This window comes from Schistocerca americana, chromosome 8 (genome assembly GCF_021461395.2).
Source record: "Schistocerca americana isolate TAMUIC-IGC-003095 chromosome 8, iqSchAmer2.1, whole genome shotgun sequence".
Classification (NCBI taxonomy): domain Eukaryota; kingdom Metazoa; phylum Arthropoda; class Insecta; order Orthoptera; family Acrididae; genus Schistocerca; species Schistocerca americana.
In genome coordinates, this window is record NC_060126.1 from 486,493,521 (window position 1) to 486,510,232 (window position 16,712).

General features: G+C 39.9%; 1 protein-coding gene across 1 annotated transcript in view; it reads right to left on the bottom strand.

The window, feature by feature from the left end:
* LOC124544999 (2-oxoglutarate dehydrogenase, mitochondrial-like) overlaps window positions 1–16,712 on the bottom strand; it is a 181,905-nt gene that overhangs the window by 145,704 nt on the left and 19,489 nt on the right. The window contains exon 3 of the mRNA XM_047123755.1: window positions 3,263–3,478. Within this exon, the coding sequence (XP_046979711.1) occupies window positions 3,263–3,478 (216 nt within the window). The remainder of the gene's footprint in view (window positions 1–3,262; window positions 3,479–16,712) is intronic.

A 16,712-nucleotide genomic window follows, 5' to 3' on the forward strand; every position in this document is an offset into this window, starting at 1 on the left:
TTGAAAATGTTCATATTTAATGTTGAGTTTAATGCAAAACATAAAATCTGAAATGAGTAATGTTTGACAGTTGGATATCATTTCAATGCAAAAGATTGGTTGCGTCAACAGGGGCTACTAGGGATCCTGGTGGTAATGTGTGTCCACAGATGAGAGGCAATGAGGAAGTGGTTTACACCTCAATTTAGAAACAGTGAAATGAGTTGGGGTGTTGATCAACAACAACCAAGATTCCCTCTGTGGGAGCCCAGTACCAGCTAAACTACAATTGGGCATTCAGGGTGGTTAGTTTTGTGGATTTTGGGAAGCATGTAGAAGATGAGAGAGCTGGAGGTATTTGGGGTGCAGACATTTTATCTCCCAGTTCATACTTCCATCCAGCTGTCCTCTTCCCCCAATCCTCCAAACCACCCCCCAGGTAGCTTACAAAAATTACTCACCTCTAACCTGACCTCATTCTCCTACTCTATGTTCATCATGACCTTGAAGGAGCCTAAGTTTGCAGGAAGAATGATCAAATTCCAGTCCATTTTACAGGTGTAAGTAACTGTTCTTTCCAGGAGTTCTTTCTAGGAGTGGGGGAGGGTCAATGTGTATGGTGTTAAGAACTGGCACAGGCAATGTCCATTGTTGGCCAGTGGTTAGTTCCCCCAACGTGGGGAAGGGCCTAGATATTTCAGAAGGGATTGGCTGTTAAGCTGAAATAGGATCACTACAGCAGCACATAAAAGTACAACAATCATGCAGTTGGAAGATCCTGATCAAAGCTTTACTAGTCTTCACCTGAGTCTTTAACTAGTTATGCTTTTTTGCCACCAACCCCTCTGCCTGAAACTAACCACTAACCAACGTTGAATGTTGCCTGTGTCAGTTTATGCCTCCGTACACATGTGAGCCTCCCCAACTCCTATTAAACCAGTCCATGATTACCTTATAAAAATTTGTTTTCACCAACTTGCCCTCACTCTCCTTCCTTAGGACCCTGTCCATGAAAACAAAACCTTCAGTAATGGAAAGAACAGATATTTACACCCTTAAAACAAAAAGTAATTTGATCATTCTTCATGCACACACAGGCCCCACCAGTGTCATGATGAACCTAGGCTAGGAGGTTAAGGTCAGATTGGAGGTAAGTAGTTTTTGTAAGGTAAGTATGGGGCACTTTGGGAAGTAGGGAAGGTCACAATTGGATAGAAATATGAACTGGTGCATACAATGTCTGTAATGAATGCTATTCAATAGTGTGTCTTCTTTTTTAAAATATATTTCCAGTGAGTTTCTCTGACATTTCCTAACAGCATAACAAACTTTTATTTATCATTAGATGCCAGTGACTAAACAGAAGTGTAACTTGTGGATGACAAAAGGTGAAAGTACCTCATAGAAAGCAAAACCATTCAGTTACAGTAAAAGGTTATGACTACCATTAAGTGAGATAATCATGAAATCATACTGACAGACTAATCCCAAATGGGTGAAACCATCAGCAGGGATGCTTTTGCTTCACTAATGAACAAACTGAAAGGTGTTAGTCATGTAAAATGTTGACATCTAGCTAAGAAGAAAGTTCTCTTACACCAAGAAGCAAAAATGTCTCTTACAGCTGCTGCTAAACTGAAACCTATTTGTTTGGAAAGAATGAAGATTATGGTTTAATGTCCTGTCAATAATGAAGTCATAAGAGATAGAGCACAAGCTGACACTGGAGAAGGTATGAGCCCATGTGCTTTTCAAAGGACACTGCCTTAACCAATTTAGGAAAACCACAGAAAACCTAAGCCAGGAGGATGGTCAGATGGCAATTTGATCAGTTGTGTCCCTGAATGCAAGTCCAATGTCTTATTACTAGATCATCTTGTTTGGCAGTTTCCTTTAACTGCTTCCACATCTATTCTATTGATTGGGTTTGGCTCCCTGTGATTATTTTTTTCCTCTCAAACCTGAAGAAACACTTGGGTTTACAAAGATTTACGTAAAATAATGAAGCTGAACTTGTAAGAGACTTACTATGCATAGTTGGACAAATTTTATTTTACTGGATTATTAAAAAGTTGTCATCTATGGAGTAAGTACATTGGTTTATAAGATGATAACGTTGCAAAGCTTCAAAAAATGTCACAGTAAGTAAATAAAATCTCACATTTTGTACTTTGTCACGTACAGTGACAACAGAAACCGGAGACACTGAGTGTGGTAATCAAAATTCAGCTCAAGGCTAAATAAAGACTCACTGAAGACAACTGAGTTGATCAAGAACAGATGCAAAAGAACAGATGATGAGATGGAATGCACAATAAAGGGTAAACAATGGCACCATTATTGTTCCTACTTTTTAGTGTTTATTAATTTTTCCCTATTATTCAAGTTGTAATTCTTTATTTTTCATTTAAAGGCTGTGACTCAGTTATTTATATTGGCAGCTGCTTAAAAAAGTCTTCAATTAGTGAGATCTCCACCTCTAAATAAACAAAATCTGAATTTCAGCAGTTAGATTGCTATGCTGCTTTTATTAATTTCACGTATAGTGGCAGTCAGTCATGAGCACACACAAAGGAGAACTTTGACAGTGCTGTGGAGGAACAAGGCCCACCTCTCTATCACAGGTATAGCATTCCTAGACCTGGTTTTTGTGCTTCTGCAGATGCAGGACTTAGACATAGTGAAAGCTATTGCCAAAACTTCTTGAGATTGCAGGAGCCAAATTCTAACCATATAATGGACCCAGAGTAGCTTCTTCACTCTTTCCAAAATAGGAAAATCAGCAAAGTGTGACACAAAGCAAAGTGGAGTGCACAAAAGTATTTTGTAATGACTACCGTAAATGTTTGCTGAAGTTGGCAGTGCCATAAACAAAGTAGTACTGGTACAACCTCTACCAATATCTTACTTAATAATAGCTCAAATTACACCCCCCTCCCCTCCAACCTAAAACTGCCACTTTAAAAGTGTTTGCACTGTATTAGTTTCTGTTTTGACTAAGACTCCCAGAAAGTATACTATTTGTTATTTACACTATTTGTGTTTTTATTGTTAGGTAGTCTGCATCGCAACAGTACAATACACACATTTATAAACATGGTTTCTTATTACACTATCCAACTGGCCAGCTGCCAGTTAGAGGACAAGTCTTAACACTACAGCAATGATTACTTTGGATAAGTGAATTTCTTCTTTCCCAGCACAATGATCACAAGAACTAACTAATAAAAAAATACATGTGCAATTCTTCCAAAGCAGCTGTTGCTGAAGCCTAGTGGCATACCTGGTATGAACGGATGATTGCCTGCACAGCCAAGTGGTCATCAATTATCTTTTCATTGAGTTGTCCATCAAGAGCAGGTACTGATGCTCCTAAATAAGGAGTGAGGCTCATTATAGGAACCTGGTTCTTGGCTAGAGGTGCTAGTGAAGGTGGAGGATGGTATGCTTCACCTGGTGCAGCACCTGCTGAGGTGCTTCGAAAAAATGTATCCCATGACTGGAAATATTAAACATATCACATCTCAGTAAACAGATATATGAAGATTTTTAACAATTATTTACAGCCAGAAGTATTAATTAAATCTGAGAAATAAATATGTGTAAAGACACCTGGATAAAGAGAAACATTATTTTATAAGTTGCTAATACATGCAAGTGCAATGGTGATTTACTTCAGTAGTATAATGTTCAAAACTTGTGACATAAAAATTTTCAAAGCCAGAATTTCACTTGCAAGCAAAATACCTTTAGTGAAATTCACTTCCTAATCACCAGGCTGTGAGCCAATAAAATAATACTATCCTCAATCTGGAGTTTGGTTGGAACACCAGAGTGTTTTACCAGGCAAGGTCCAACTGGAATTACTATGCCTTTCCCTTACTCCAACATTTGAACTGACTTACCAAGTGAAATGTGACAGACCAGAAAACACTATAGGAAAATGATTGATGCTGGGACCAATGTGGATTCCATTACACAGGTTGTGGTTATAATTAATGTTTTGTAAATTAATTTCAAGATTAGCATACTTAACTTCACTAGAATATATGTTTACAACTGTCATTATTATTAGAACAGGCTTTCTGACAAACATCAAATTATCATTGCTCTTAAGTGACTATACTTTCAAAGAAAATTCCAGATTGATTTCACATCAGTTCCTCAAACCACACAAACTGTTTATCCTGAAGCAATGACTGCTTAATGTCAATTACCAAAACAAGACTCTGAAAATAGCAATATTAAAGATCTTCAAACTTTTTTAAGTCTAATGGTTCAAATATTTACTAAATTATGTATTAAAAATATGTATCTGCATTAATGTTATTTACATGAAACATAGCAATACTTTTCAATAACGAAACTGTGTATCAAAATTCTTACAGAATTCTAATTGTTGCCAGAAAATACATTTACTGCCATGTCAATAATGTCACATGAAATTATCACTGTCACCTATCACATGTAGCTGTATGCCTAAGCCCACATGGCTAAATTGGCTCAGTATCTATCAGTCTGTCTCGCTAGGGAACTGTTGTACAAGTCTGTCAAAAGTGAGCAATATGTAAAACAGGGGGAAGGCAACCTCTCACCAACAGCAGACTGATGCCTGGAGCATAGAAAACATTACAGAAAACAGCATACACACTAGCTTCTGAGCACTAGCTCTTTTTCTAGCAGTAGCGCACACATTTACATAAACAATCACAGAAACCCAAACACACATTCCAGTGGCCACAGCAAGATTTATTAGACAGACTAGTCTTGCTGGCCATAGGAGGGTGACTCTGTGTGTGTGTGTGTGTGTGTGTGTGTGTGTGTGTGTGTGTGTGTGTGTGTCGGGGGGTTCCTCTTTCTCCATGAGGTTGGTGTTGTATTATCAGTTGTGGAAAGTGGATGGCTGATGCTCTTCCTGATCCCCCCGTGACAAAATCTGTATACACCATCTGTCTGCGTCTAGAGTAATTCTCATATTCAAATGTCAGAAAATTTTGTTAAATGTTTGCATAAAATGTTTCTGAGGTAGGAGGTGGATACTAGCTTGGTATTTACCTAGTGGATGTAGAAAACCATCTAAAATCCACATACAGGTTGGTCAGCTTACCAGCCCTTGTTAAACCATGAGGTGGATTGATACAGAATTGTCATTTTTCCCCTGTATCCTGTGAGCAGCTCCTTAACACATGTGGTTATCCAAGTGGGTCGAACATCCTACTTGCATTATTACAAAATTTACTGAAGCACACAGCGCACTTTCTCAGTTCTATATTATGTGAAAATCGTCACCTTTCTTCCCTCCACTATATTTTGTGTATGTTTTACAGTTTTGTAGTTCATCGCTGGTAATGCAGAAACTTAGCAATTTACAAGTATTTTGAACAGCTCAGGATGTCTCAATGTTCATAGGAAACAATACAAAAAATGGATGGCCAATGTTTTCTAAAACACTTCCTCAAATTCCTACCATTTAATTCCACAATACATACTTTAGTGCCCCCAGAATTTTATGAAAGTCTGGAGACACTTGTGTTCCAGACGTTTCGAACACGCATTATTTTAAAGCAGGGCATAAGGATGAGCATGGGCTACTGCACCCATTTATTGTTTGTGCAGGTGAAACTGGAAGGGAGATAATTCGTCGGCGCTGGCAGGTGTTCAGCGCGACCTGCCAAGAATAAGCAAATACGGCCCGGAAGATCCATGGCAGGCTGCAAAGAGTAATGTAGCATTGTATTGTTAAAAAACTAATGGAGGGACTCGAAATAGTGACTGTTTATTAGACGTTGAACTGCTGTTGAGAGTACGTGGACTGGACGTGGATAGTCAGCCACGATAAAAGCTTATGTATTAATTGTGTTCAAAAAATGTGTAATTAACTGATTCTGGGTGCCCAGTAATGTGTGGGCTTACATCATAAAGTTTAGTTGTTTTTTTGTACAAAGTGGAAATAAATATGTTCTGGTGCAATTAATGATATTCCAAGAGTAGCGTATTTTTTAAATAAGAATAGAGAGAGCGAGAGAGTGAAAATTTCCCCTTCCTAGCAATGAAATCTTTGGAGAAGCGTCTGGTGCTAGCAGAAGGCATCGGTGCTGCAAGAAAGCAGAACCAGCATTCTTCAACAAGTAAGTCCACGAAATGCTTAAGCTGTATAGAGAGAGCTTACATTACACCAGGCCACCGCAAGAACGTGGTGACTGTGACAGGACCTGAGAAAGAAGGGGAAATATTAAAGAAGAAGCTTTAAAAAAAAAAAAAAAAAAAAAAGTTGTGAGTTGCCATAGCAACCGATAACAGTGAGGCTGAAGAGCGATTCCACGATACTTATCCACTTATCTAGAAATATCGTGTTGATAAATGGTGAAATGATTAAGGGAATCAAGAAAATCGCACAAAGCTGCAATTACTCTCAAATTGCAGACATCACCATCTACAAACGCTGACGCCGTCGCACACTAACGCCGACGCAGCCATACACCAAAGCTGATGCCGCCGTACACCAATGCTGACGTCACATCACACCAATGCCGCCAACACAGCTGTCTACAAAAACCAATGCCGCCGTCTACCTACGCCAACGCCGCCGTACACCAACGCTGACATCGCAACACACCAACGCCGACACAGCCATCCACAAAAGCCGACAATGTCATCCACCTACGCCGGGTGAGCTACTATTGACCTTTGATTGTTTGTGAAGTGTGGGGAGTTGCGGAAATAAGCGAGTGTACCTTTAAGGATAACTAGATTAAAGGCAAAACAAAACACAATGGAAAAAGAACATCAATCCGTAGAGTCTGTTGTGGCTATGGGAATTGAAGAACAGGGGCCAGATTTAGGCAAATTAATGAGTTTTATCAAAGCACAGTTTGAAGCACAGAACACAAAACAGGACGAACTGAAGGCAGAATTAAACTCTAAGTTAGATTTGCAAAACACAAAACTAGAGGCTCAAGTTAATATCCTAAGTAATCAGATACAAGAACTGAAATAAGAATTGAAAAAAGAATTGTCCGATTCCCTTAGTGAACAGACAAATTTTATTTAAGGATTTAGAACAAAGAAATGAAGCTCATCTAAAAGTGTTAGTTCAAAAATTAGAATATGATGTAGACTGTAAATGTAGTAATTTGGAAACACAATTTAACGAAAAATATGACTCTTTGAAAAATGTATGTAATGTTACATTTCATGTGGTCAAACAAGAATTTACTACGCTAGAAACCAAAGTCCAGAAACAAGATAAGTTGCTCCCCCTAGTACAGGCACAAATTTCAGGGGTCAAATCACGGGTGGAACTTCAAAGAAAAGTTAATGACTGCAGAGCTTATAAATTTGAAAGGCTTAGAAGAATTAATAGGATGAAAGGTTGAAGAGAAACTAAGTGTTGATATCTCTTCGCCTATAGTAACTTCCGATTTAGATAACACCACCAAGAAAGACTTAGAAACGTTGAGGAAAGAATTCAAGCTTATGCAGGAGAAACTAGAGAAAGGCACAGTTTCCCAAAATATTATATTAAATAAGGACATGATAACTGATTTGCAATGGGGATCAAATTCAGGCTTGTCAAGACAGTTTCCTAAATTCAAACCAGATGGGGAGGTACACCCCACCCATTTCTTAAAACGGTTTAACCAAGCCATACCACTGAAAAAAGAAACACAATTTTTTTATGAAATACGTAGGACCTTATCATATTCAATCAATAGTACACCAAAAAACCCTATGTTTAGTAGATCCTGTTACAGGAGAGGAAAAGGGAATGTATAATGCTAAGGATGTAAAACCATATGTACAAAACCCCCAGGGATATTGACGTTCTGTGTCAACGGGCGGAGTGATGTCCGCTGGTTCCCGAGTTGGGTTCGGTGTCACTTCCACATTAGTTTTCCTACACCGAACTCCCTTAAAATCTTCGACTATCCTGTAATCTATTCTCAAGCCTCAAGCTATCCTATCATATTAGTATTAAAAGAGACCAATTATGACTACACAATTATGACTAATTGAAGGAGTCACAATAAATAGTAACCTCTAAGCATGAGATAAAACCAACAGGGTAACATTCTAACAGGAGATATAATATGATGATACTGTTTAGGAAGAATGATACCTAGATGACATAAACTGAACATGTGTATGAAATATAGAGTGAAGTGACTAACTCAATAACTATTTGATTATAGTGTATATAATTTCTATCTTTATAGAATGTTTTATATATTTTGTAAAGTGTGATGTGATTGGGGAGGGTTTATATCTAATTTTGAAAGGGGTGGGTAGCATAGGCACAGACACGACCTACACACCACACCCTTCATACAAACCTCGCAAACAAGTGTGACTCGTTCTTCATCATTTGCCGTTCCACAGGAGTCTTTTCTTCGGGGACTTCAAAGGTGACGGTGAAAATGTCTGTTCTGCAGGAGACGCCGAACATCATACCTCCTCTGGCTTCTCATGTAAGTACCGGCGAAGTGGGGATCCAGGGGAAGGGGGGTAGGAGGGTTTCATGTCTTTGGGGCTGTCTTCTTTCTTTCTTCGATCTTAGCAATCAATTCTTTTATTTCCTTTCTTACTTCTCTTTATAGTACCAATCTATCTTTCCCTCTGTCCACATTCATATACTTCTATCGCTGAAGTCCTTCTCTTTTCCATGATTTCTATAAATCTTCAACTAAGAACCTTAGTTGGCCGAAGAATCAGAACGCACGATCACACTTCCACACTCAAACAATTAAATACAAAGACGCAGACAAGTAATACACAGGGAGATGTAATAACTGTCACAGATAAGGGGGGAAGTAGTTCTCAGGACGGGCTTGAGCACATGTGCTAAGTAATGCACATCTCAAGTGAAATGGTATGTAAGCTTAAACCAAAGGAACAAGGGGGGACGAAGTGTATATCCACCTGTGTTCATAGCTATAGTAGTACAAAGTAATATGAATGGAGATAAAAAGAAATAGATATTAAGTCAGAGGTATCAAGTCAAATGAGTTGCTGATGAATAATAGGATTGTACAGACCGAATAGCCCAATGAAAAGAAATAAAGTTACAACCATGGACGAAACATATTTAGTTATTAAGGCTAAATAAGTGAGCTGCAAGCAATGAACAAGCAAAGAATTTAAGCAGGTAGGCTGAAGGACTCAGGAGGAGTGCCCTCCGCCACACACCGTTGGGTGGCTTGCGGAGTATCAATGTAGAATGTAGATGTAGATAGTTGACCACTCCATTCGTCGCTTATAGGAAATTTTAGAAATGATTAGTTAGTTGGAGAGGTAGATAGAAATTTTACCAGGAAATTTTAAATAAAATAGTGTGCAGAGGAGTGCGAAAGAGGCAAGACTATGAATCATTGTTAGAGAAGATAAGGAGGACGCATCCGACATAGATGAAATGAGAGAAAGAGAGGCAGGTAGGCAGACCCAGAGGAGGTTGACCTATACTGTGCGGGCAGGGGCACCAAAAAGGGGATTGACCTGTACCATAGTTTAGTATAAATGGAAGGGGTGTACCTACCCAAGGATGAGGAAGAAGATGTTTTCATAGTATCAACCCTTACATAGATTGGAACCCAAAGGGAAAGGGTGGTATAGTGACCTGAGGTTGTAGTGGAAAGTTTCTCCTGGTAAATTTGAATTCTAAAATTTTTTAAATAGAAAAGATGAGTCCTGCGCAAGGAGATAGAAAAAAGAGAAAATCCCCAGTACAACTAATTTTTTTCAGACCCGGAAAACCGGTAGTTATCATTGCAACAGCTTCTCAAAAAAAAGTAAAGACTCTACTCAGAATAATGCCTGAACTTTGAAACTGGCTAAGGGGATGGATTTATTTTGGCTCAATCCTGGAAGCAGGAGTAGATAAATCTATTGGAAATAGCTAATACTTGTTGTACTATTAGTTTATCATACTACTATGTCTATGAAAGATATTACCAACAGCTTAATGAAATACCGGAGATGGAAGAGTGTTTTTGCACCTAATGTTTTTATGTAGTACAAAGTAACAAGATAAGTGATTAGAAAAAAAAATTATTAAAATATATGTTGTGTGCAAAATAACGAGTGTTCGAGCTAAGGGGAGGGATATGTAGTGCCCCCAGAATTTTACGAAAGTCTGGAGACACTTGTGTTCCAGACGTTTCAAACACGCATTATTTTAAAGCAGGACATAAGGATGAGCATGGGCTACTGCACCCATTTATTGTTTGTGCAGGCAAAACTGGAAGGGAGATAATTTGTCGGCGCTGGCAGGTGTTCAACGCGACCTGCCAAGAATAAGCAAATACGGCCCAGAAGATCCATGGCAGGCTGCAAAGAGTAATGTAGCATTGTATTGTTAAAAAACTAATGGAGGGACTCGAAATAGTGACTGTTTATTAGACGTTGAACTGCTGTTGAGAGTACGTGGACTGGACGTGGATAGTCAGCCACGATAAAAGCTTATGTATTAATTGTGTTCAAAAAATGTGTAATTAACTGATTCTGGGTGCCCAGTAATGTGTGGGCTTACATCATAAAGTTTAGTTGTTTTTTTGTACAAAGTGGAAATAAATATGTTCTGGTGCAATTAATGATATTCCAAGAGTAGCGTATTTTTTAAATAAGAATAGAGAGAGCGAGAGAGTGAAAATTTCCCCTTCCTAGCAATGAAATCTTTGGAGAAGCGTCTGGTGCTAGCAGAAGACATCGGTGCTGCAAGAAAGCAGAACCAGCATTCTTCAACAAGTAAGTCCACAAAATGCTTAAGCTGTATAGAGAGAGCTTAACATTACACCGGGCCACCGCAATACACGAAGGACACCAAATTTTTACCATATATGTGTGTCTGCACCTACACTCCAACCAGACAACAACCACAGAACACCTGCATCTCTCAGGTGGCCAGCCTTAAGTACAGTTCATTTCTTTCACAGACATCTCAAAATCAGCTTAACAATAACAGTTCTGGGTAGTAAACCAGCACAACCACAACAACAACAACAACAATGGTTTTTTATCGCCAAGAACTCAGGACACCACCATCCCAGGAGTTTACTCTTGCTGTCGGGTGGTGTTCCAACTGACAACAGGAGACACAGCCAGCATGTGACTATGTACCTCAGTAAGTCACAGGCCTGAAAATAATCCACACTGTATACCTTCATACCTTCACCTTGGTGCTACTCAGGCCAGTGCATGGAACTTGAGAGAAGCCGGTACCACCAGGAGGTATGCTGGGCAATTGTGCCAACTGCTCCACAATTTCTCATTTGGAGTAACTCCTGACCAGACCCACAATGCTGATCCTTGATGGATCTTTACATCAAGGCAAAATCAGCTTACAGGTTTAGGCTTCCTGCTATGCCTTACTGCTTAGCCTTAAGCACCTTCCAACAAACTCGCTTGACAGTGTTCTCTCTCCCCGTAACTCATATCAGCAATGTTATCTCTTCTTTTAATGGCATGCAGAATAAACAAGTTGTTATTTCCATCCCACTTGACTTTTGTTAAGGTTTCTTTCCCAAGGGAGGCACTCCTTTGAGAATTGGACTTAACTCTTCTTCGCAACATCCATTTTCTGACATCGGTGATGCCATTCCACATTTTTCAGTGTCTCGTTTCCATGTTGATCTGTCCATTGTCATTATTGGCACTAATGGTAACAGAATTCTTTGTACTATTTCTACATCCACATACATACTCTGCCAGCCACCATATGGTGTGTTGCGGACGGGACCTTCTACCACTGCTTGTCATTTCCTGTCCTGCTCCACTCACAAATAGAGCAAGGGAAAAATGACTGTCTCTATGCCTCTGTACAAGCCTTAATTTCTTTTACATTATCTTCGTGGTCCTTGCGGAAAATGTATGCTGGCAGCAGTAGAATCGTTCTGCAGCTAGCTTCAAATGCCAATTTTCTAAATTTTCTCAATAGTGTTCTGCAAAACAAACACTGCCTTCCCTACAGGGATTTCCATGTCAGTTCAGAAAGCATCTCTGTAACCCTCGCATGATGACTGACTCAGATGGTAACAAATCTAGCAGCCCGCGGCCGAACAGTTTTGATATCTTCTTTTAATCCAACCTGTTGGGAACCCTAAACACTCCAACTGAACTCAAGAATGGGTTGCACTAGTGCTTTATATATGGTCATGCACATAAACCACACTTTCTTAAAAGTCTCCCAATAAAATGAAGTTGACCATTTGCATTCATTACAATCCTTACATGCTTGTACCATTTCATATCACTTTGTAATGTTACGCCTAGATATTTAATCGACCTGACTGTCAAGTAGCACATTACTAATGCTGTATTTGAACATCACATGACTGTTTTTCCTATTTGCCTGCATTAACTGACATGTTCCTACATAGCTACCTGCCTTTCATCACAACAACTAGATATTTAGTCAAAGTCGTACTGTATCCTCCTACAGCCACTCAATAACAACACCTCCCCATTCACCACAGTGTCATTATCAAACAGCCACAGTTTGCTGCTCACCCTGTCCATCAGGTCATTTATGTACACAGAGAGTAATAGCAGTCCCATCACAATTCCGTGGGGCACTCCTGATGATACCCTTGTCTCTGATGAACACTCATCGTCAAGAACATGCTGTGTTCTATTACTTGTGAAGGCTTTGAGCCAATCACATATCTGGGAACTTATTCCATATTTATTTATTTATTTCCTGTTCCAGTGATCCATGTTGTGACAGTATCACAGGATATGGAACGTGTCAGAAATCTGTGGTAGCACATAAAAACAAAACGATTTCACATTACAGTGAACAGTAACTTAGGTTCTATTACAGAAAATCAATTTTCGGAGATAAATAAATATTACAAAATAATAAGTGTTACAGAAAATAAATATTGCAAAATATGTATTTACAATAAACAATAGTCAAGATTACAAATGTAGATTTGGGCACGTATTTGCATTTAACAATACAAGAAATGCTAAACATTGTAGTTCATGATCCTTGTAATAGGAACTGCCTTAAAGGTTTTTTCAACAAGAGCTCATCTTCTAACAAACAATTCTTGAAGGCATACTCATACCTTCATTCAGAGCCTGCAATGGGGCACAGTATCAAACACTTTTTGGAAAACTAGAATACAGAATCTGCCTCTTGCCCTTAATCCATAGTTTGCAACACACCATGTGAGAAAAGGGCAAATGTGTTTTGCACGAGTGATGCTTTCTAAAACCACGCTGATTTGTGGACAATCTTTTCTGACTCACAGTATATTCAAACTGTGAATATGTTCAAGAATTCTGCAACAAACCGATTTTAAGGATATTTGTCTGTAATTTTGCAGGTCCAGGCTTTTGCCGTTTTTATATACAGGAGTCATCTGCACCCTTTTCCAGTGGCTTGGGGCTCTGTCCTGGGTGAGAAATTTGAGATAAATGCATACTAAGGGGCAATGCCCTGCAGAGTGCTCTTTGTAAAGCTGAATTGGGATAGCATACAGATCTGGCAATTTATATGCTTTCAACGCATTCAGAAGTTTCTCTAAACCAGGTATGCTTATTACTATGTCCTCCATACAGGAATGTGATGGTCACTTGACAGTACATTTGTACAATCCTCCTGTGTGAATGGTTTCTTAAATGAGAAATTTAAAACTTCAGCTTTTCTTTTGCTATCTCCTGTTACCACACTACATTGGTCGACAAGTGACTGGACAGAAGCTTTTGACCCACTTAGCAGTTCTACATAGGACCAGAATCTTCTTGGGTTCTTGGCAAGATCTTTTGCTAAGGTATTACAGTGGTAGTTGATATACAGGGTTATTACAAATGATTGAAGCGATTTCACAGCTCTACAATAACTTTATTATTTGAGATATTTTCACAATGCTTTGCACAGACATACAAAAACTCAAAAAGTTTTTTTAGGCATTCACAAATGTTTGATATGTGCCCCTTTAGTGATTCGGCAGACATCAAGCCAATAATCAAGTTCCTCCCACACTCGGCACAGCATGTCCCCATCAATGAGTTCGAAAGCATCGTTGATGCGAGCTCGCAGTTCTGGCACGTTTCTTGGTAGAGGAGGTTTAAACACTGAATCTTTCACATAACCCCACAGAAAGAAATCGCATGGGGTTAAGTCAGGAGATCGTGGAGGCCATGACATGAATTGCTGATCATGATCTCCACCACGACCGATCCATCGGTTTTCCAATCTCCCGTTTAAGAAATGCCGAACATCATGATGGAAGTGCGGTGCAGCACCAACCTGTTGAAAGATGAAGTTGGCGCTGTCGGTCTCCAGTTGTGGCATGAGCCAATTTTCCTGCATGTTCAGATACACGTGTCCTGTAACGTTTTTTTCGCAGAAGAAAAAGGGGCCGTAAACTTTAAACCGTGAGATTGTACAAAACACGTTAACTTTTGGTTAATTGCGAATTTGCTGCAGGAATGCGTGAGGATTCTCTACCGCCCTGATTCAGACATTGTGTCTGTTCACTTCACCATTAAGAAAAAAATGTTGCTTCATCACTGAAAACAAGTTTCGCACTGAACGCATCCTCTTCCATGAGCTGTTGCAACCGCGCCGAAAATTCAAAGCGTTTGACTTTGCCATTGGGTGTCAGGGCTTGTAGCAATTGTAAATGGTGAGGTTTCTGCTTTAGCCTTTTCCGTAAGATTTTCCAAACCGTTGGCTGTGGTACGTTTAGCTCTCTGCTTGCTTTATTCGTCGACTTCCGCGGGCTACGCGTGAAACTTGCCCGCACGCGTACAACCGTTTCTTTGCTCACTGCAGGCCGACCCGTTGATTTCCCCTTACAGAGGCATCCAGAAGCTTTAAACTGCGCATACCATCGCCGAATGGAGTTATCAGTTGGTGGATCTTTGTTGAACTTCGTCCTGAAGTGTGGTTGCACTGTTATGACTGACTGATGTGAATGCATTTCAAGCACGACATACGCTTTCTCGGCTCCTGTCGCCATTTTGTTTCACTGCGCTCTCGAGCGCTCTGACGGCAGAAACCTGAAGTGCGGCTTCAGCCGAACAAAACTTTGAGTTTTTCTACGTATCTGTAGTGTGTCGTGACCATATGTCAATGAATGGAGCTACAGTGAATTAATGAAATTGCTTCAATCATTTGTAATAGCCCTGTATATGCTCCACACACCCCCCCCCCATGAACCATGGACCTTGCCGTTGGTGGGGAGGCTTGCGTGCCTCAGCGATACAGATAGCCGTACCGTAGGTGCAACCACAACGGAGGGGTATCTGTTGAGAGGCCAGACAAACGTGTGGTTCCTGAAGAGGGGCAGCAGCCTTTTCAGTAGTTGCAAGGGCAACAGTCTGGATGATTGACTGATCTGGCCTTGTAACAATAACCAAAACGGCCTTGCTGTGCTGGTACTGCGAACGGCTGAAAGCAAGGGGAAACTACGGCCGTAATTTTTCCCGAGGGCATGCAGCTTTACTGTATGATTACATGATGATGGCGTCCTCTTGGGTAAAATATTCCGGAGGTAAAATAGTCCCCCATTCGGATCTCCGGGCGGGGACTACTCAAGAGGATGTCGTTATCAGGAGAAAGAAAACTGGCGTTCTACGGATCGGAGCGTGGAATGTCAGATCCCTTAATCGGGCAGGTAGGTTAGATAATTTAAAAAGGGAAATGGATAGGTTGAAGTTAGATATAATGGGAATTAGTGAAGTTCGGTGGCAGGAGGAACAAGACTTCTGGTCAGGTGACTACAGGGTTATAAACACAAAATCAAATAGGGGTAATGCAGGAGTAGGTTTAATAATGAATAGGAAAATAGGAATGCGGGTAAGCTACTACAAACAGCATAGTGAACGCATTATTGTGGCCAAGATAGATACGAAGCCCACGCCTACTACAGTAGTACAAGTTTATATGCCAACTAGCTCTGCAGATGACAAAGAAATTGAAGAAATGTATGATGAAATAAAAGAAATTATTCAGGTAGTGAAGGGAGACGAAAATTTAATAGTCATGGGTGACTGGAATTCGAGTGTAGGAAAAGGGAGAGAAGGAAACATAGTAGGTGAATATGGATTGGGGGACAGAAATGAAAGAGGAAGCCGCCTGGTCGAATTTTGCACAGAGCACAACATAATCATAACTAACACTTGGTTTAAGAATCATGAAAGAAGGTTGTATACATGGAAGAACCCTGGAGATACTAAAAGGTATCAGATAGATTATATAATGGTAAGACAGAGATTTAGGAACCAGGTTTTAAATTGTAAGACATTTCCAGGGGCAGATGTGGACTCTGACCACAATCTATTGGTTATGACCTGTAGATTAAAACTGAAGAAACTGAAAAAGGTGGGAATTTAAGGAGATGGGACCTGGATAAACTAAAAGAACCAGAGGTTGTACAGAGATTCAGGGAGAGCATAAGGGAGCAATTGACAGGAATGGGGGAAATAAATACAGTAGAAGAAGAATGGGTAGCTTTGAGGGATGAAGTAGTGAAGGCAGCAGAGGATCAAGTAGGTAAAAAGACGAGGGCTAGTAGAAATCCTTGGGTAACAGAAGAAATATTGAATTTAATTGATGAAAGGAGAAAATATAAAAATGCAGTAAGTGAAACAGGCAAAAAGGAATACAAACGTCTCAAAAATGAGATAGACAGGAAGTGCAAAATGGCTAAGCAGGGATGGCTAGAGGACAAATGTAAGGATGTAGAGGCCTATCTCACTAGAGGTAAGATAGATACTGCCTACAG